Source organism: Perissodus microlepis, chromosome 11 (genome assembly GCF_051167445.1).
Source record: "Perissodus microlepis isolate ML-2025 ecotype Zambia chromosome 11, ASM5116744v1, whole genome shotgun sequence".
Lineage (NCBI taxonomy): Eukaryota > Metazoa > Chordata > Actinopteri > Cichliformes > Cichlidae > Perissodus > Perissodus microlepis.
The window spans coordinates 12,367,859-12,390,396 of record NC_140471.1 but is presented as its reverse complement, the minus strand read 5'-3'; the positions used below and the strand labels follow the sequence as shown (position 1 = coordinate 12,390,396).

General features: G+C 38.8%; 1 protein-coding gene across 5 annotated transcripts in view; it reads right to left on the bottom strand.

The window, feature by feature from the left end:
- Positions 1-22,538, bottom strand: part of ankib1b (ankyrin repeat and IBR domain containing 1b) — a 33,827-nt gene that overhangs the window by 8,578 nt on the left and 2,711 nt on the right. For all 5 annotated transcript variants that reach the window (XM_084942693.1, XM_084942692.1, XM_084942689.1 and 2 more), the window contains exons 3-17: positions 21,761-22,061; positions 20,314-20,496; positions 19,462-19,579; positions 15,451-15,659; positions 12,449-12,537; positions 12,168-12,312; positions 10,153-10,319; positions 9,145-9,233; positions 7,004-7,134; positions 4,202-4,336; positions 2,815-2,901; positions 2,458-2,524; positions 1,381-1,526; positions 795-973; positions 618-669 (exon numbers count right to left, since the gene is read on the bottom strand). In XM_084942693.1, coding sequence (XP_084798819.1) covers positions 618-669; positions 795-973; positions 1,381-1,526; positions 2,458-2,524; positions 2,815-2,901; positions 4,202-4,336; positions 7,004-7,134; positions 9,145-9,233; positions 10,153-10,319; positions 12,168-12,312; positions 12,449-12,537; positions 15,451-15,659; positions 19,462-19,579; positions 20,314-20,496; positions 21,761-22,061 — 2,098 coding nt within the window. The remainder of the gene's footprint in view (positions 1-617; positions 670-794; positions 974-1,380; positions 1,527-2,457; positions 2,525-2,814; positions 2,902-4,201; positions 4,337-7,003; positions 7,135-9,144; positions 9,234-10,152; positions 10,320-12,167; positions 12,313-12,448; positions 12,538-15,450; positions 15,660-19,461; positions 19,580-20,313; positions 20,497-21,760; positions 22,062-22,538) is intronic.

Sequence of the window (22,538 nt, the reverse complement as noted above, 5' to 3'; positions counted from 1 at the left end):
TACTAGACTATACTGTATAGGGCAAACATTCATGATATTAAAAATTCCACATTAACAAAATTAAACTTCCAATGGCATGCTGAAATCTGGGAGTGGCTCCACTATTACATTCAAGAACAGTAACGACAGGGGGAAAACAAAAAAACCTTTGTTATCCAAAAATAATTTGTGACCAACAGAGGAAGTCTGTGCCTTTGAGAAAAATTAACATTTTAGGATTAACGTGTCTTTTTCTTCCTAATTTGTACCAGTAAGTTTAATAATGAGTCCAAATGTGGTTTCAAAGCACTTCAGAGCACACGGCAACAAACTGAACAAGCCAGAAGCTGGTTTTGTTTAGAAACAGTGGCACCAATTATGACATGTGGGTGTGAGCGTAAAGGGCAGCTGCAAGTAAACCTGGACCAATACAATTATCTGGCTACATTTGTTAGCTTTAAGTGAATTAATTTTTGCTAAAACAAATGGGAATCACCAACTCTTACAATGTACCTCTAATCTGTTTAAATAACCCAATCATCTGACAAGAAAAAAACCCATCATCGGCTAAACCACTCAGTACACAAAAAGACAAATGCATTTTGTTCAAGTTTATAGTCCAACCAATCAGCTTTTACCTCAGGTGATGCAAAGCCTAAATACTCCCAGTCCCACGTTCCACCAGCAAAACTGCAAAAGACAGAAATTAATGGCAAACTTGTGATAGCTGAAATCACACAGGAATTGGCTCTCAAAATAAAAGAAAATGTAAAATGTGTTATTTTAACAAAGTTAGGTACTGGTCTGTATGCTACCTTCGCCTTGGGGCTTCAGGTGAGTCATTAGGGGCCACTCCCCTGGCTACTGAGGCCAAAAACTCTTGCCTCTTCTGTTGTACCAGACAAGCCGCACGGATGATCTTGTGGCGTGGTGTTCGCAGGTAAGGCCTGTTAACCTTTTGTGCCAAGTCCTCAGTCACCATCTCCAAGTCCGTCTGGGGGCAGAAAGACAGGTGACTTAGCAATCACAGTGTACAAATGCAGGATTTGAAGTTTCAATTTAACAAATGTACTTGTGGGGCAGCTGTTTATGTATCTACTTTTAAAAAAAACTATTACTTTTACAGGTGTTTAAGGAATTGTAAGACCTATGGGAGCCGTGCCGATTCATTCTCCAGCATCTGAAAGGCCACATTATAAAAACTAGCAGGAAAATACATCCTGTATCTATATGGGTGATCATAAATTATACAGCACTAGATGTTTAACTAAAAGCTGAGATGTGCAGATATAACTGGGGAAGATGGTGAGAATCATGCAGTAGAAGGCTTTAGTCTCACATATCTAATGGCCTAGACCACTGTGAACATTTGTCTTTCCTCTCACTAAGTAAGCCTGAAACCTGCATAAGCTCGTAGATCTCTTTCTTTGTGCTTTTGGGCTCCAGAAAGAACCCATAAGGATAAGAGCACTTGAGGATGCGGCGAGTCTTTAGTAGTTCTAGGACTGCATCTTCAATGAATGTAGTGTCAGGTGGGCCTCCTTCCCCTGGGAAAGAGAAGGGGGAGAGTCAGATAACAAACATGAATATGGGATATGCTTTTGTACGGGACATTCATTACTCTGCCTCAATTACTTCACTTTGCTTTTGAGCCGATTAGTATTACATGACAAGAAATCCTGAAACAAAGCATATGAAAGAACTCCTTGACTGTAGTAAAGCACATGAAGAGACTGCACTTTTAAGTTATAACTGAGGTGTCTAGTATGATGAGAAGTCTGGGCCAAGAACACTGCTGGCCTTTGATGAATAGTGACTTATAATTCACTTTTTAACAGCTACTGAGATTTAAAAAAAAAAAATTTGGAACCTAAGGGAAAATCATTTTCTTCTCATTTGAATAAATCTTTTCACTAAATGTGTAAATTAGCAATCCAGACATGCTGAATAGAAGACAAATTTATATCTGAAATAGAATTTTTATCTGCATCTCAGATTCTGAACTGCATCAGAAAACACAATAGTGATGGCCAAAACTGATTATTGGAGACTAAAAGCTGTCAGCAGTCGTATTATGTAGGATAAACTGTGCAAACTTTCAGTTAAGCCAAACTCACGAAGACCGACTTGGAACCTTTTCCATTTCTGCCAGCTGACAGCCACCACCACTATGTGAGCTAACTCCACTGCAATCAGAATCTACTGTTTTACCTGATGTACATCAGCATCACTCAGCTAACTAGTCAGGCAGAAACTCCCTTTACTGACATGGTTTTGAAAAAGTCAAGTTAAAATGTTATCTTTCTTGTAACCTCACACTACTGAATGCTTAAACCAATACCCACTGTTGTTAAAATAATATTAAAACACCTCAGTTTTCTATCCCTTCTCCTCTACTTCCAAAAGCTCAATATTAAAGAACTGAATTGGGATTGGTATAATAAAGGTTGACGCCGTTACGGCAGACTGCATACTCACTTCCACTTAGTGCTCGACTAAGCTGCTCCATCTTCTCTTTGGCTGTTTTTAACAGACGCTGCTCTAGCTAATGGGAGAAAAACAGAATTTTTACTCAATAACAAAACTTATCTTGAGGTTCCTGCTAAACCAAGCAATAGAGAGAATGCCATGTGAGACCAAATAAATTAACAACAGATTTATTTGTGATGAACAGAATGCAAATATACCGTATGTTAGTTATGTTAAAGTTAGAGCACTGGAGAGTATCCAAACTATGGGTCATGCACCAGTTTTACACAAATTCTCACTGTCTGCATTCATTGCATAACAGCTGCAAATGCAACATCACTGGAAGACAAAGTCTGGTCTGTTTACCTGATAGCTGTGCTCGTGGTTCTTGAAGCGTGTGTAGTAGTGCATAAAGCGGTCGAGTTCCTGAAAGCTCTTGTGTTTTTTCTCAGCCTGCAAAACAGTGATGAGACACCAGTCACAGTCAAACTCCTGAGCATGGTGTTTCTTCTCACAGAGAAAGCCTAAATACTTTAACTGTAAGGAGCAAAAGTAAGTCCACCAAATGATACTATTTATGTGTGACTAGAGAGTACACGAGAGACTGGTCAGTGACCCTCTGTGCAACATTGTTAACCTCTTTGCAAGCAGTTTCACTTAGTAACAGCAAGCAAACCCTTCCAACGAGTTGCCAGCCAGTCAGAGAATATACATCTTTCAATAGTAACGACTGGTTACCAGGAGGTCAGTGACTCTTGACGTACATGACTGTGGTTTTAGCAAATGATTTCACAGTAACTGCTATTAACCTCGAGCAACCATTGGCAACAAGCAGGAAATATTTTTCCCTAGCAACCAGCAGTTGCCAGGTAGTTGCCAACTGGTGTCAAGGCCTACATTACTATGTACCTGTGTGTTATATACTTCAGCTGCTCAACTCCTGATCGTGTAGGAGTTTGCAGACAGACAGAGACTTGGTGTATTACAGTAAGACTGGGTTGTGCAGCAAAATATATTTATCAACTGTGCACAGAAAATCTGTAAATAATTAACTACTCCATCATGCGTTTCCAGGAAAATTCCATCAATTTTATGTATCGCCATTCTCCAGGCCTTGGAGAGTACTACTGCAGATGAGTAAACAGTTATATAATTTCTTCTCTGGTTCCACAGGGACTTGCACAAAATCTGATAAATTTCTATAAGTAATGTCACTTAGGTCAATGTCTGAGTTTCAGAAAACAGAACCAGAAAGCAAGCTTACTACAGCTCTGTAGACGGTTGCTCGTTTTAAATTTAGCTGGGGAGCTTGAAGGCTATATTACTGGCTACTAGGACTAGTGGAAGCACATTCTGGTTAATGTATGCATGGCTTGAATCAGAGGAAGAATTAGTGAACTTAAAACAGACACGAGTTTATAATGCACCAAGCTTTCTGCTTTTTTGTTGTGAGTCTGATAATGGTGTAGGAGTACGATGACAAGTTGCTGAAAGAGTCATGACGTTTAGGAATAAAATACAATATGAAACAACCCCAGCCCCGCTCCTTTAGGACATTCACTCTACATCATCATAACAGAGGGCTCCCCCAGTAACAACTGCCATCACTCAGCTCTGGTCCCTGTTGTTACATTATACTACTGTTGAGTCATATTTTACAAAGTGTTCGGTTAACTGGGCCGAAAGCGTTTAAAATATGAAAACACAGAGAATGTAATAATATCGTGTTAACATCTAGAGTGTATGCATGTACCTCTTCAGTCATCTCCTTTGACTGCTCCTCCACCTGCTGGATGACCTCATAGCGAGTGCAGCGATAGTAGCCCCCTGTAGATGAGCTATGCTTTTTCCATTCCTCCAGACAGATCCAGCAGAAATCGTACTTACACTACAGGGAGAGAGAACAGCTCTGGTCAGCTGTCACATCAAAAAATGGAAAGCCAATTACTAATGCTACTCCTGCTATACTGGGGTAATTTACATTTAATGACAAAATGAAAAAGACACATTTTTTTATAATTGCTGTCAGAGAAAAACAATTATCCTGGTATATGAAATGACAGCCAAAACGATACCTTTCCCCATCTACAGACACGTTTTCATTAATATCCCCATCCAAAGGTGAGAATATCAGACTGACCCAACATCAGAGCTCAGTTGATGTGCTGTAACCTCTTTGAGTTATCAAGCACAGATCTACCAGGACAGAAAGGCAATTTTTTTCCAAAAACACATCTTTGTAAAAATCATAACTGAATTATAATTAAGGGTCAAGGACTTCTAAAACTCACTAAACTAATGTAATCACCTGTATCCATTTTATCTCTTTCGTCTTCTCATCCATTTCTTTTTCTACAGTGTACAAGTAGCAGGTGTTTGAACAGAGTTGTGAATCCTTGTAGCCTGCTGCCACTAGAAGGCACTCAGACTGCATTTGAGAGCAGCAAGTCCCGATGGAGAAAGAACAACAAAACACAGCAAAACACTACAGCCTCTCCAATCTGGAGCCTATTTGGGTATAAGTGATTTCTCCATGCTACAAGCACTTCTGTGGGTGACAGGTTAGCTGGAGTATCACAAAACCTTAAGGCTGAGGCCTCAGTTGTCCTGGAAACTCTCTGCTTATATGACACATCAGAAAAATCAATACAAAATCAAGGAGAGTGAGGGGACATGAATGGGTGGATGGAGAGACACAAAAAGACATGTGAAAGAGAATCCTGAGACAAGAAAAAAGTGTGAAGCCACACCAGAGAGAATGAAATGGCAGCGAAAAGACAAAGGTTCCTTAGCAACACTGAGTCCCGTGTTTCCAGGCAACAGGGGTAAAGCCGTTTCTTACCAGGTAATAACAGGTCAAGAGGCTGAGCCCTCTGTGGCCTCTCAGCTTGTGAAAGCCACTCCATTCCCCCAAAACTAATGTCCATCTCTAGTCAGCCTATTTAACCAGTGCAAACAGTGACAGGGGTGTCAGAGAGACAAAAAGATCTTTGCTGTATGACTGCACTGCCTCCCCTATAGCAACAGTGGTAGTAACAGAGACAAAGTCAAGCAACATGACTATGTCTGATTGCTGGTCTCACTCTCTCCCTTGACCATCCATCCATCCTCTTCCACTTATCCAGGTCCAGATCACAGGGACAGCAGTCTAAGGAGAGATGCCCAGACCTCCATCTCCCCAGATACCTCCTGCTCATCTGGTAGGATACCAAGACATTCCCAAGCCAGCTGAGCCGAGAGACATAATCTCTCTTTCAGACCCTGGTTTTACCCTGGGGCTTCCTCCCAGTTGCACATGCCTGAAACACCTCAGGAGATGTCCGGGAGGCATTCTAGTTAGATGCCCACCTCAAGTGGCTTCCTTTTAATGTGGAGAAGTAGCAGCTCTACTTTGATCTTTTCCCGAGTGACCAAGCTCTTCAAATTATCTTTAAAAGAAAGCCCAGATGACCCTTGGAGGAAGCTGATTTCCATCGCTTAGATCCATATTATAATTCTCTTTTACTTCCTACAGCTTCATACAAACCTTTTTTTGTAATTTCACCCAATTTAACCCTGTATTATTTACACTGGTGGACCAATACAGAAGCTATCTGCTAACATGTAAACATGACAGCATGCATTCATACTGTAATTACACATACATTTCACAACATCAACAGGTACCTTAGTTGCCCCTTTGCTATCCACACTGCATTTCCTTTAAAAAGGTGTTAAGTGAGAACAGAACAGTATAAAACAGAGCTATTCTAATAGTCTGATCTGACAGAACTCAGAAAGTTGTAGTCATCTGCTAGACAGATCATGTAATACCATTGTGTATAAATATTACAACTTGTCTTGAGCGTGGTGTAAGAAAGAGAAAGGCTTGTGGAGAATCAGGAGTAAAAATGGCTCATTCTAGTGTTTAAAGAGCCATCTGTACAACTGAAAATGAGATTTTGACATTTATACACATACTGTGTGCAAATAAACTTTATCTCCCACCTGACAGTTTGTTTGCACTGAGAACAGTACTTTGCATAAAAGCCCTGAGTTATTATATCATTGCACTGTATGATAAAATACTGTGTCAATTTGTAAATGCTTCTTGGTAAAAAAAAAATATATGAAAGAATATGCCAATGACTAACTGGCTACATAAAATATAATTAACTGATTAAAAAGAAAAAATGCTAAATGGAGCTTTGCTGTACCACTTTATGGACCTCCAAAACCCACACTTGCTCTAGATAACTTTACTGAAATTTGATAAATAAGGTAGTTACACATAATTAATTCTAATTATTTCTATGAGTTGCCAAAATCTGAATTTTGCACTATTTTTTTTTTAATTTTTATGTTCAGTATGTCAAAGAAGATGATTCTGAAGTCCATTTAAAACATAAACAGAAGTATACTGTGTTCATTGCACACATGTCGCTCATTTAAACTTCTTAGGTTTGTTTTCCCCAACAGAAAACGACTGATTCACATATCTTTCTAGAACAACCAGATAAACTGATCACCCGATTACTGTCTAGGTAAGAAAAATATGAGAGGCCTGACTGCCTACCTTGGCGCACTGCATGTGATTGCAGCCCTCGTTTTTCTGTATAGGAGACTTACAGTTGGCGCAGGGTTTGGAGTTACTGAGCAACCATAAGCAGTTGGCTGCATCCTCATAAGCTTCGCTCACACCAGCCACTTCAACATGGAGGAGGGGGAGGTAAACAGAACAAATAAAGGCATAATGAGACAGAATGAGAATGGCTATTACCAGAGCATCAAAACAGACCAATGCACTGAGTGGGAAATCGTCCTGCCTGATTAATGTATATTGCTAATATATTTTGCTAACATCTCCCAAGATGCTCATGCACCCACCTACACACACACAAAGAGAATAATTGGCTATTATCAAAGCACCTTTGATGTGCTGCTGAAATGCCAAGATAAAACAGAATCTGGGGGAAATCGAAGTGGAAGATAGTTCCGAAACCAAATAATTGCTTTATCTTCCGACTGTCACATCAACCAAGTGGCACTCAAGAGCCGCTGGGGTATCTTAAATCATCTATTAGATTGCCCAGAGTCCAATTAATGTTTCTAAACACCACAAACTTTTAGTGAGCGGGTTGCTCGTCTTAATTAATAATTTATCATCGACATGGTGGATTTTAATTGGCCTAATGCTAAACGGTTTGTAATTACTGTGGTTGAGTTCCAGGCAATTTAACTCCAAATCAGTCACTTTTGTGCACCCTGAAAAATCTGGGCAAATAACGACACTGGCTAATAAACTTCTTTATGATCCGTAACCTCCAGGTAACAACACAATTCTACACTGTGGTTTAGAGCTGGACGATATAAGATTTTTTCATATCACAATATGCTTTTTTCATTTCAGGCGATAACGATATATATCACGATATAAGCCAAATAACTATATATGTAAGATTTAAATGTGCTGTTGCTCACAAGTAAAATGTGAAATAATCAGCAGCTTGTTTTGATTTAAATATTTATTTCCCATAATAAGTTCAACAGGGCAGATGTACTTAAAATGAGGCTTCAGTTTAGGCAAAAATAAAGGCAAATATTACAAACTACACAAAAGGTAGTTTGTAATAGAACAAACAAAACAGACTACTAAATTGTCAATTCCACTTAGAAACAAAATATTAATTCTAAAAATAAATCTTAGTTTATTTTACAGAAGAAGAGACAAAATTGACTAACTTGTATAATATTGCTTTGGAAGCGCTGTCTGAGAGAAATGTTTATGTCCAAGGAGTTGGTAACGAGGACCCATTACCTTAATTAGCTGCTTGAATCCTTCATTTTCGACTGTGTTTATTGGTAGCATGTCTTTAGCAAGACAGTAAGCTATGGCATTCGTTATGTTGCTATGTCTCTTAGCTTTTTTGTCATATGGTAAGACGCTGGAGAAAGCCGACTCAATTGACTGTTGCTGCTTCGCAGGGATTCCCCTGCTTGTTTTCGATGACGAATTAGCGCTTTCAGTCAGAGATTGAGCGTGCTCTAGAGGGTGGCACTGCTTCAGGTGATAAAAAAGGTTTGTTGTATTTCCAGACTTTGTGGGAACATGCTTTCGGCACAATTTCAGTGCACGTTACTCTGTTTTTTGTCAGACTTCAAATAGCCGAAATACCTCCACACTACGGAACTTCTCTGGCCTTTCCTTTCGACAATCTCTCCGGCATTGGAACCGTCATCTGTGTTTTCTTCGGTAACCTGGTCACCCAATCTCTCGGTTGATTTTTCTCTAGTCGGCACACTCACTTCCTCCATTACCCGGCCGGCACGGAGGCTGGCTGCTTCCCAAACAAATACACATGTGCGGCTTGGCACTTGAGCTGTACGTAACACGTGACGTGACGCTGCGGCTGTGATTGGTTCGGCTCTGCGCTACTTAATTTGTATTAGCTATTCATTTTTTTTATAAGAGAGGAAGAGAGAGCGAGAGATGAGGTCTATCACAATCGTTTCATTTTTCTATCGAGAAAAAGTTATTTCGCAATACATATCGTTATCGTTCTATCGCCCGGCTCTACTGTGGTTCAACAGATAAAAATGCCATTTCACATTAGGTCTCAATACAAAACCACATACTGTAAGTTTGTTACTGATTCCTGTACAGTTTTAGATAACAAATCCACAATTTAAAAAACAAAAACAAAAACAAACACTCACATTCCTCAGGCTTCATCTCACTGACTTTCTGTAGCCACATCTTCCACGTTTCACAGTCACAGGGCTCATGGGCTTCACCTTGACACTCCCTGCACAGACCAAGGTTGTTACTAATACTAAACTAAAAATTAGAACCTAGTGAAAAACATTTTAGTGAAATAAATTAACTGTTAACTGTTAGTTCTATTTCACCGCTTTCAGGATAGCACCTTATATCTTTGTGGTTTGGAAAGTAGCAGCAGTCCTGAATTTTCTCTGTTTGTTAGTTTCCTTTGTATGAGGGACCTTTCACAAATAAAAGATTTCTTAAGCAGACACTGTCAGTAATCACATTTTGTACACTTTTATCTATACAAAGCACCTCCAAAACTTATACTTGCCATTTCATCTCTTTACTGCAACTAGCTTACCCTGCCCTGATTAAGATGATTCAAAACCTTTTTCTTCCAAATGTACAGAAATCTACAAGAAAAAGAATCATATTAACACAACATCCTGTGGGTGGCTGTGGTTCAGGAGGTAAAGCAGGTCATCTAATTGGAAGTTGTTGGAAGTAGTTCAATCCATGCCTGCTCCAGTCTGCATGCCAAAATATCTTCGGGGAAGATACTGAACCCTGAGTTACTCCTGAAGTGTTCATTGGACAGTGAATATGTGTGAATATTACACATGTAACAAATCAAAAACAGGTGTAGAAAAAAAGTGCTTGTATAGATGTATTGGTGAATGGGTGAAGGGATAGAAGAACTATTAAAATTGAACCACTACTAATGTCATTTCCAGTAACAAATGTTGTGTGAATTAAACTTTTGAGGGAAACTGTCAGCCATTTTCAGGAGCTACATGATGAGGTCAGGCATGGTGAACAAACAAAAAAAACAATTGGTGAACAAAACTAAACAGAAAAACCACCCCAAATATTTGCCTAACAATATTTCTTCCCATTAACTCCATCATTACTGTTTCTTTTGGACAACTGGAGTTTTGAAAAGCAAAAACAATACTGACCAGCAGAAGAGGTGGCCTTTGCCACAATCTACAGCAGGGGCCCGAAGGAGGGGAAAGCTTAGGTGATCTGAGGTGGAGGCTCCAGGGCCCTGGGTGTTCAGGCGTACCGCTCTTTCGCACCCCGCCTCTGGACACCATCGGATTGCCGGATTGTTTTCTACAAATGCCTTCAATAAAAGCAAAAGTCAGTCAGAAGTTTAACAATCTTTTATTAAGCTGTATACCTTTTAGTGTAGATGACACTAATAAAGCTTGAAATAATTTAATTTAAAATTAATTAATTAATTCTTGAACACAAAATAAATATAACAGCCTGAACATAAAAATATAAATATATATATATATATATATATATATATATATATATATATATATATATATATATATATATATATATTAGGGGTGCAACAATAGTATCGATATTGAACCATTCGATACAGTGCTTTTCGGTTTGGTACGCATATGTATCAAACAATACAAAATTTTTAATTTATTTTATCAACTTTCCTTGTGACGATGCTGTCTGTGTTGAGCGCTCAGTGGATCTGCGCTCGACAGTGCAGCCTAGGCTGAGTAGTCGAACGCAGATTCACTGACAGCAGGGCAAGCTAGCGAGACAGAAGTTAAGCTCTCCTTGCAACATGGCAAATTGAACCTCCCCCACCCTCATTCAGATCTGGCGTTTGGAACTATTTTGGTTTTCATGTGACGTATGACCCTGAAGGTAAGCGCGTCATGGACAAAAGTAAAACAGTATGTTGGATGTGCCACGCAATGCTCAATTACATTGGTGGGAACTACTGCGTTAGCGCAGTTAGCTCGTTAACGTGTTGGCCGTCCAGCCCCACGCACGGGGCGATCCGCGGTAGCTTGTTAACGGAGATTTGCCGTGTTGTGGCTTTAACGTCATTTCAACGAGATTAACGCTGACAGCACTAGTGGGAACACAACGAATATGACTGCACATTTACTCCGACATCATCCTAGTGCAAAGACAAGTGGAAGCAGACAAAAACAACAAGCACGCATGCTACAAACTTTACCTGAGTCATTTAGACAGCCGTTAGCACATGATTCTCCTTATGGGGACCTGATATGTTTAATATGCTGCTGAGAATATAGCCCAGAAGAAGCGTATAGTATAGCTTTTATTTTGGAAAGAGCCATTTCTCTGTAATAAACTCTCTTTTCCAAAGATGAGTGATTTCTCGATCAGATAGATTTATTTTTTTATTACTTTGTTGTTTCAGCAACATTTAATTTAAAAACTGTACTTTTGAGTTAAAATATATATTTATAATTTTAATAAATGACAAATTAAAAAGGCATGAGCATTTTTTTTTTTTTTTTGTATTGAAAAAATATCGAACCGTGACACCAAAGTATCGAACCGAACCGAGAATTTTGTGTATCGTTGCACCCCTAATATATATATATATATATATATATATATATATGGTTATGCCTTTTGTTAAACCTTGCCATACTTTGTGCCCTCACTTTTCTGTTTTCCTTGCTCTGCACTAACCACATATCCCCAGCACCAAAGCATCATAACTTGGTTAGTGGCTGCTAGCCTCACTCTGTCCTCGCACTTGTCACAGAGAAAAGTTGGCATTTCTCACTAGAACATTGCAAAGTTGAACTCTTTCTGTTAAGTGCCCCTAAATTACTTATTTTACAAACTGCTAATGTGTAATTACAACTCTAAACTGAATGAAGAAGACATAAAAATATGTTGAAAGAAAAATGAATAATATTTATTGTTGCTTGTGGCACTTTGATAACAAAAAATGTCATTGTTTCAAGTAAAGATTATTTCACACATAACTGATTTAATTCCTCTACCTTTATTATTTATACCCTTCCATTTAAGTGAGTAATGGTATTATCATAACACAATATTGCAACGCCAGAATCATCTTTTATCCCTGACAAAATTATTTGAATATTTTGTGCTGGAGGCTCACAGCTCAGTTCATTTCAATTCCTTCCTTTTTTGTTTTCATCACTACCTTGATGTCAAACTGGAGGTAGCGCTTGTCCATCTCTCTGGAGACCACACCCTCTATGACTTCCACTGGTACTAGCTGGTAGCAATCAAAGGCTGGGCAGAAAATGTTGTGGGCTTCTCCTTCTTGGATTTTTAAATTCAGAAACCTTTGAAAGCGTTCAAATAATAGTCAGAAATGAGGTATGCAAAGAACAAAAACACTGAATAAGATCTGTGCACGCATAGTACAGACACCCCAAGCAAATCTGCAGAATCCTCAGGCCATACCAAAATATGACTTACCCTTCCCAACATGATCTACAAAAGTCGTGGCCACAGGGCATGTCAACAGGTTCTTCAAAGACGGAGAGGGAAGACATGCAGATACCACACTGCGAGACGTAAATATCAAATCACAATATTAGCATCAACAAGATACACTCTATTTAAACTCTTAATTTTTTGAACAAATTAAGTCAGTTTTAATCAATAAAAAAATAAGTAAATCTGGTATAACTTCAAAAGGTCCTTGTGTTATAGTCCTGTTTTGTTCTGTTACATAACCGTGCCACTGTTTACAGCCTTTGAAAAAGTCACTGAGTTTTTCTATTTTTCTATTTTTTGCTTGAAATGCCAGAGTTTGAGAATGTCCTGGCTTGGGAATGTTCTCCAAATATTGTGATGTGAGGGCGATTTTAATGTGAGACGACATGTCAGAGGTGGAGAAGTTATTGAGTTGATATGTCAATGTGTACAATTATACACAACAGTAGCCCAAAGTAGTTTATGAAAAGCCACTGTGCCAATGTTATGACCTCTGCTAAGCATGTGGCTCATTCCCATTTCTATTATTAGATTTATTTTTCAGATACCCACAGAAAGTTGAATCACAAACAAAGAGTGTATTTGACACACAGTCAAATACACAGGCCTTGTTACAGTGAAAGACTGATCCTCACAAGACATAAAGAAGGCAGTGTACTTCAACAAAGCAGGTATTGATCTGTGAAAGAGCAGAATGTGATAATCAACTCTAACCTTTAAACGGGCCTTTGAGTACACTCGGTCAATTGACACAGGGCAGTTCAATTACGCCTTTTCAGATGCACAACTTAAGATACCCTCAGACATTTGTCTGACATGTTCATATCTTTGATGTTTCAATCCAGAGTGTTTTGGTGTTTTAAGTAAACCCCTGATAGAGAGCAACTGAAGCTGACAGCCTTGATTTATAGATTAATAAAGTGTGTCAGCTTTAGCTATTATCCATCAACACACATCGCCAATGGATATATTCATTCATCCAAAAAGATACGTCTTTAAACTTTTCAGAAACTGTCAAAAACTATCTGATTCTCCCTCCAGGTACCATCATTTTAGTTTAAAAATCATTACTACAAATTTGAAATAAATTTAACAACCAAGAAAACAGCATTTTCTTCCAAAGAAGCCTCATAAAGTTATATATTTAAAAAAAAAAAAAAAAAGTCTGCAGTATGCATTTCTCACACTGCACTGTCATCTCAATTCCCAATTTTGCAAACTATTCCAGAATAAAGTCTAAACCCAAGCTAACCGACCTTGCTGACCTCACAAACCCTGATTTTTATAAAGCATTGTCAGTCTCCAATAGCGAGCAGTTGAACAAAATGAGTTGCTGTCAGCAATAAATGAGATAAAGGCTAGATGCCTAGTAAACTTTGTTTTGGTGCAGGACATATTACTTTTTGCTCACAAAGAAGTCAATTTCCGAACACTTTTTATAATTATGGGAAATGCCAGACTAGATCAGGATAACAGGTGTGCAATTAAACAGGGAGTTTGCAACTCCTCTCACAGCAAGAGGGCAATAAGGTTCCTTTCCCTCACTGCAGGCTTTGTAAACACGGTGGTGGAAAATACACCTTTCATGAAGCTTAGAGAGCACACTTTAATGCTGTGGGAGGTGTAGTTGTTGAAAGCTGAAAAAATAATTATCTACAGTGACTGAACTACGACTGTCCCCCTACCTCCCTCAACCCTTCACCCAAAAGGCCAAAGGAGGGAAAACCAAAACTATTTTACTTACGAAATGTATGCACCCCCATTATATCTCAGTGCAGACTGTAAGTGTCTAGCAGCTACAGTTGATCACAATTCACTCACCTTCTGTGAGTGCTTAAAAAACTTTCCAGTATTTTTAATTAGTTTAAAACTAACCCCTGGTGGTGGCATCACTGCGGACCACCCACCCCCACAAAACAGTCACATGAGGGTCAACACTCTCCCTTACGTGTAACAATGTTAAAACTGTGAAAACAATAACATGACATCTTTAGTGATACGTGCCCAAACATACAGCAGTAATATAACATAATATAACATACGACATGTGCAGCCGTCAATCATGTTTGATAAAGAAGGAGAGCGCAACATGAAGGATGTCGTATCTTAAATTACCATATTTTATATAACATAGCAACACTCAACACTGTTCAGGACTTGCCTACATGATAACTGACAAAACACTGGATGACATGAGAAAAGGAAGCCCTGCTTCTGTTTATGTTTGCAAGGTAGACCACTGGCATGAATACTAATGACTGCTAGCAACATATATTTACTGGGAAAGAGTGAATCATTATGCAGAAAGACATCTGTGATCATACAATTTTAAAGAATTCAGCTGAAACACTTCAGAAAATCTTGGGACTCCATGAATTTGATTTAAATATGCACTGCTATACACATTTTATGGGAATGCTGCCAGTTAATCTATGCACCTCCGTGCCTAAATCTATCCCCTGCTGCTATAGGAGCTTCTTTGTCAGAAAAACATGCTGTGGCCGACTGTGATCCTTTTTCATTTGATCATTCTTTATCAATAAGTACAGTTAAACAATGGCTAAAACTTTTTTCTGATTTACTGACCTACATTTATCAATCTAGAGCTGTCACAGTGTTTTCAGCAAAAAAAGAAAAAAAATGGCAAGTGGATTTCAACCCTAATGTAGTGATTTAAAAAGCGTATTTAGTTACATTACGGCCACCTTATAAATTAATTTGTCTAGCTTTATCAGTTCAGGATGTAGCAGTAAACAAAGTTTAGTAAGAGATATTTTACTTTACTTTGGTAAATTTTATTAGAAAGCATGCCCAGTTTTCCAGGACTCTTTGAATTGGATAGCTGATGGACAACAACAGGAGCAATGTGAGTCTGGATATCACTTTGTGCTAAACAGCAGGCTAATCTCAAACATGCCTAATGTATCAGCTTGAATGCAAACAGTTCCATATTTTCCTTGGTGAGAGCCATCTTATCTTACCAGAGAAGACTCCTCATCAGCAGGCATGAGGCTGATTTGGTCTGGTGAAGTGATGGAGGAGCGGGTGGTCCTAGGCGTCCGGGGAGAAGGTAAGGTGTCCCAAGCATTGCAACCACTTGGGGGTGGGTTGGGCATTTGCACACCTGAGCGTTGGCAGCACTCCGCCGCATTGGCCATCCAGGCCTCTAAGAGCTTCTCTCGGTCCCAATCTGACACAAAAAAGACATTTATTAAAGCACCTTTGAAGTAAATTATTTTAGTATATACTACCTAGAGGATGAAACTCTGCTTGTGGCATGATGTTTTGATCCGAACGATCAGACCAGTGACTGGAGGTGCAGATGTCGGTATGCAGAGAATTTTTAAAGAGGAAACAACGCAGGCTTCTGTGCAATAGGTGCTGATGGACTGGGAGTCAGACGCACATTTTTATAAGATAACTTGATACCTGCTGTCTAACAAAAAGTTTATGATGATCCTTGTGTGTGGCTTAAAAGAAATTGTAAAAAGGTGCTGAAGTTAATTGGTTGCTGCCGTATTTCTTAAAGTTTTTTTCATGAGTTTATTTAAATAACTGAAGCATCAGACAGCAGCAGAATCAATGCACAAGCTTCCTAAAAGCTGTGTGCATTTATGCATGTGACACAACAGAGATAACTTAATTACTTGTAATAAATTATTCCTGACACTGACACAGGATAGCTCAGGATCTAAGAGCAAATTACATTGTTTCTTTTCAGAAAGGTGAGATGTCCCACAGGCTCACAGCTTATAACCTACAATTTAGAAAGTTACGATAACTGACTTGCCAATGCATTATACGTCACTTTATGTAATGTCTAATTTCCAGTATAGCACATATTGGTTCATTTAGTAAGTGCTGATGGGATGTTTGAAAGTTGATGTAAAAGAGACAAAATGATGATCTAAGGAAAAAAGAAGCTTCAGAAAGTGTATTTCTTTATGCAGGTGTGTCATGACCAGAGTAACAACTGAAAGCACAAGTGGTGATAGGACAGGAATTGCTCACTATAGTATGATAGTGATCCAGAATGTCCTGCCCTTTGGGAAGGCAGTTAGTTTACTATCTTTATTTAAGTTACTAAGGACATTATCAGCAGAATTCAGGTTTTTCCACTCCATACACAGCGTTGTTGTGTCTCCTGCACAGTTGCTGGTGGCAATGAAATGTGAATGCTGACAATTTAAAAAAAAAAAAAAACCCACCCAAGAAAATATGAGGCAAACTCAGGGTGGAAGTAGACGGTTTTACAGAATGGGAAGAACGATTCCAGATCAGGAGAACAGTGATGTTTAATCATCGCGCCGGCTGTTGTTAGTGTGAAAACAGATTCTACAACCTTTCCTCTTGCCAAAAATGTGGTGATCTGCTCTGAAGAGCTCAAAGCCTGCCAGCTACAGCGCAGAGTCCAATATCAATTCACAGAACCTACTTTCTGTGAAGCACAAAATGGAAGATAAAGAAAAGTCTTTTTTCCTTTCACTAGCAACTATAAACACGCAAGTTATTGTCAAGACGCAAATAAGAAGTACGCAATTTAGCAGGGCCAATTAAAAACATTTTCTGACTGTTTGAAGATTACATTTTTTACAATACTTTATGAATTCCCATTTAACCTGTCAAAACAAGACTGAAGTTTGAATTTCATGGACAAAAAATGCATTTCAGTGAATCTCATTTTACATTTGTGTGGATTCTCAATAGAAATAGTCCAGTAGCCACTAGCATTTAAGCCTTTTAAACTGCCAACAACAAAGACCTGCTGCCATCTGGTTTTCTGTTTTAGAATAGCTGTTTAATCTCGCATCAGGACACAGACAGATTTGAGAGGCTCTCAGTATAAATATTGGATGACTTGTGGACTGTGCCCGAGTCCAAATAGTCTACCCTCCTAAAATAAGGAACACGACCAGGTCAACTGTGCAATTAGGCCATTATCAGCCTCAAGACAGGTTTTGCCACCAATCAAATGACTAACGCTCTAAATGGCCTCCTTTAGATAATGAATGTCGCAACAACACCCATCCCAATCTAGCTCCATTCAATTAAAACTAATCAATGTGTATGGCCCTATCTTGAAGCCTTTAGCCATTATATAGAGTCTGAAAGTGAAGTCTTCACATTTAGTCTTAAATATCAAAAATTAGTTGGGAAATACAAATTGTCAGGAACAAAGAAAGATGGAAAAGCAAGCAGTTCAGCAGACGAGCAATGAGGAGAAGATAAGAGATTGTTACAAATTGTGGAAATGACGCTTTTTCGAAATGAAATGACATGCGAGTGCAAAAACCCTTCTCCGGGACATGCAAAATCCTGAAATGTTTCAGCAGTCCCATGATAAAACTGAATAAATATAGCACCATTCTGGGGTCAATCTCCCGCCTCTGAGCTCTTAAAAGTGTGTCTCATATGTAGCACACAGCTCAACAGACAGCCCTTAAGCCCATTTAATTAAAAAATGAGGTGGTGAAGTCATACACAAACATTTTTGCCAAGTTGTCTGAAGTAACGATTTACAAAACCCCAAATCAGTAAAACTTTCAAAACACTTGGACACACCATCTTGTGTCCAGCTGTAAATGAAGCAAGTTTGAAAACTGGTGGGTTAAGACTGCAAGTCTAATAAAATCTAATATATTTACTCAGTACTTGGCCAGGCCTAAGTTAAGAGTGAAGTAATTAAGACAAATTCAGGAAAGCATATTTTCTCTGCAGCACACTACTATTTCTAGGAAAAACATAACAGAATGTAATAAAAATAAATTAGACGTGCCAAGGATTTTACATAAAAATCCATGGTTCACGATTATTTAATCGTATTTACAGTAAATCAGGCGCGAGCCTAAGTAACCTAATTAAGCAGTGTTTGTTCTCAAATTGTTTGTTGAAATGAATACGCTCACTAAAACTACATTTAGATCATGTAAAAGCTCTCTCCAGTGACAACAGAACAAGTCCAATTCTTTCAGCGTACTGCATATTTATAGAAGATAAATCCCTTATCCAAATCCAAAAAACACTTTCTGTATTTTCTATTTTGTAGTCATTTCTACATTTAAAAAGCATGGTAACCCCATGTAAAATGCACCGGTACACATTTTCACAGCATCACAGCCACAAGATTAGAATCAGGGTTTCACATTAGGTGCCAATACACAGAACCTCCCTAGAGAGTGACCAGGAGAAGCTTTTCTTATTTTAAGCTTGTTTGGTTTGGTCTTACAAGCTATTAAATTGTGTGGTGTCATGTTTAGGTCTGAGGTCTGCAGCAAAAGGCTGGAGATATCCAAGTCTGTTAAGACATAAAAAAGTCTTGAAGTTATTCTCAAGATCGGTCATTCCACTGTATTAAACAGCTGCCAATTTGTACCAGACTCCTTGCTCCAGCAAATTAAACCCAAACAGAACAACATAAAAAGTATAATAAAAATACCACAACATTTCATCAAAGGGTCTTCAGCCATTTCTTACTACTGGTGTCAAAAGGCGTTCATTTACAATAAGATGCAGGGAAAATCTGAACTGCAATGCAGACGTGCCTTGCTTATTGAGAGGATCCTGCTTATTGGTCTGAATCCCACTGAAATGCCGTGTGGACTTTAAAACAGGCAGTGTGTAAGAGAAACCTTAGATTAAAACATTCTGTAACTGACAGGATTTGTATGGAAGAGCGGTCAAAGACTTTAATAAGCCAATATCTGAGACAGGTGAACAATTATACAAATCATGGCCAAGGGTATACTTACCTCGTCCACTAAAGTGTATGTATGGATGTGTGTGTATATATATATAGCAAAGTGTTGTAAAGTGTTTTATGTGGTGTTAAATTAAATCTAACCAGTGTATCAAATGCTTCCTTGTCCATATACTTTAACTATATATGTCATTTGTTTAACTACTATGTTACTATGTTTACCCATTAAGCTGTCAGGATATTACAAGTCCAAATAATTGAAAGGACAACCAGTACTGTGTTTGTTTAATAGTACCATGGGCACGTAGCAGTGCTTCTGCAGTGAAAAGAGGGGCTTGTAGCATGTCAGCTGTCTCCACTATCAGCATGTCCTTCAGCTTCCGAAGATCCTGTGGCCGCAGGCCCTCGTACAACTAGAGTAAAGGGTTGACAAGAACATAATAAGAGAAGAAATGTAAGGACAAAGATAAGAAGTAAAAGAAAAAAAAAAGACAGGTTGTCAGAGAAAGGTAAAGAAAGAGACAAGAGGACAACAGTGGGTGAGATTGGGGAAAAGGGTGATGGGTGAACTAATGGTAGGAAAGAAAGATTGTGAAAAAAGGGGAAGAGAAAATAAAGAGAAAGTACTACAACCACCTGAAACATAAATGATTGCTGACACGTGACTTAGCCAGACCCAGTGAACTAAAACTGATGATGTTGATCACATGTTTTGAGCTAGACTGTTTTGTGTGAGTAATTTGTGAGTCTGTTTGTGTCCAACCAAAACAAGTTCAAGTGAAGAATGTGACTAACTCCTGCAAAAATGTAAACACTGAAATACAGTCAACTAGTGGGTTTTTCCAAGAGCAAAGTTACCATCATATGTTGCTTCTATTGCTTACTTATGTAGCTAAAGGGTTATAAGGACGAATCAAGCGTAACAATACAGAAGCTGTGTGGGATCAGCCAGGCTAGGATGACCAGGGTAGCTCATTTAAAACAGTTTGACCTAATTCAGCAACAGCAGTGAAATTACTTTTTGGGGGGATTTTTTTTAAACAGCATGCTGTGGACTAAAGTTTGGTTCTAATAACATTTTAAGTCACACCAGCTGAGGGTGATAAACTGAAAGCTATACACCTACTCCTGGTGTGTTATACTGTACCTCTCTTCGATCTAGGGCTGCATATTCTGCCTCAATACCCTCTGCCTCAGGGGCAAGAGAGAAGACCATCTGCGACTCCAGGCGCAGGGCCAACTCCTTGTGGTGCTGCTTCTCTGCAGAGTCACATGGAGTCTCGCGGTTTTCATTCTCCGCAAACAAGTCCGCTTCTCTCTGCACCAGCATCTGAGCACGAAGAAACAAGAGGAATATCTGGCATTGAACAATGGAACACATCATGCATTCAAGAACAGATACTAAAGCTCGCTGACTATATATGTAGTTCCAAACACCTGTGATTACTTGCACAGTGGAGTACCACTCACCCTGTAACAGTAATCAGAGGAAATTATCCACAATTAAGGCATGAAACAGTAATTACAGTTATTTTGATATAGACTGCAATTATGACTTCAGTATAAAAAAAAAAAAAAATAGCAACAACTTACCCACCTCGAGAAAACTGAAAAAGAGTTCACTTATATCCACTTTACTTCAAAGTTCTTTGTAGAGTATGGCACACTAAGTCTTGATGATCAAGTGCCAATTAAAGGAGCTCAGGTAATATTGAGAGCGGTACAAGAAAAACACACACGTTAATAATGTGTCTTTTGGGGGGTGGTGGCTTCTGTTGGTAACTGTCATTTCTGTGCTTGAGTCTACTTTTTTAAACTGTCTGTGAATGGCATTTCTTGACACCCTGGAAGTAGGGTGTCTCTTTTTCTGTCACAACATACCTGTCTGCATCTCCAGCCTCGACATTATGTTCTGCACATGGTGCAAATTGCATTTTGTAATAAACTGCATGGATTCTGGGGGGAAATTAGAGTGAAGACAACAATAACATTTCTATAATGAAGAGTCATCTAAATAAATGACAGTGTGCAGAAATGCGATCATTTAAAATTAGTACCAGCTGTACAGCAGTTCTTTCTGGGGATTTCACAACTAGTGGCTGCTTGCCTTTCCTGAAGCACATTTTAAGAGCAGCATTTGTAATTTTGTTCTATTACATGCAATAACAATAAAGTCACGCGTAATCTATTTGACTGTTATATCTGGTGTGAGCTGTCCAGGAGATTAATTAAATTGTACCGTGTTGCACAGCATCTTCCAAAAACTCACCAGCGAGGGCGAATGAGAAGATGCAAATTACAGTTCCCTACCAAAGGTCAAGATTGACTCTAGGACAAGGCCACACGTGAGGATCTATTCTACAAATATTCATTACACAAAAGAGCAGACGCTGAATGATGTGTGTGAGCATCAGAGTTACTCTGGCCTCATTTATCGTCCTTCCCCTCATATACTCTCTGTCCTTGGCTTAGTGAAACTGGTCAGTTTACAGCTACAGAGGCTTTGATCATAATCCCCCAAAAATTTCACACTTAAGAAAATTTTACACTAGCCCAGAGAAAATATCTGCAATATCGTTTTTTTATAATCTCACCTCAACACAAGTCTTCATGCCTGAGGCAGCAGCATAGTGTAGGCAAGTGTTTTTCTTGTTGTCAGTGGCATTGACATCAGCCCTTTCATACTCTCCATGATCCAGCTTAGCTCCTGTCCATGCTAGCACGATCTGAAGGCATTCCCCTCGTCGCTGTTCGTCTTCATATGGCCTTGAGATGCGGGGATGCAAAGCTCCCTCTGAAGTCAGGATCTGAGGCCCCATGCAGAGAAGGTGCAGAGATGTCTCATTGTGCACGTTGCGCTTGTTAGGATTGCCATCTTTGCTTAGGAGAAAAGACCTAAAAGAGAATAACGACATGACAAGATGGTTAAATTGTAATGCGTTGTCTTTTGTGGGATACTGTCAACAGACTGCAAATTCTTATGACATCAGTGCTGATTCAGAACGTAAACATGATTTTTTTTTTTAAGATAAAAAAGATGAGTTATGCACAGTGCATGTAGCTTTTAGTGTAACTGAATATTTTACAGCATTTTAACTTAAGAAACTGCACAATATTCTAAAAATAGGAGAGCTGTATATTGCAACACAGGTCAATTACTTTCCAAAATAGTTTAGATTTCAACATTTCATTGCTTTTGTGAAAACCATAAACTAGAATTATAGCTATACAACCAGTTATATGACTTAAACTACTGTTCTTGTTTTTTTTAAGAGTAAGGCCAGAGTGGGATAAAAACAAGCACAGTCTGCACTGTTAGCTTGTCAGATAGGAAGCTCTTGGAACGTCATTCTATTCCAGCTCAGCATGTTG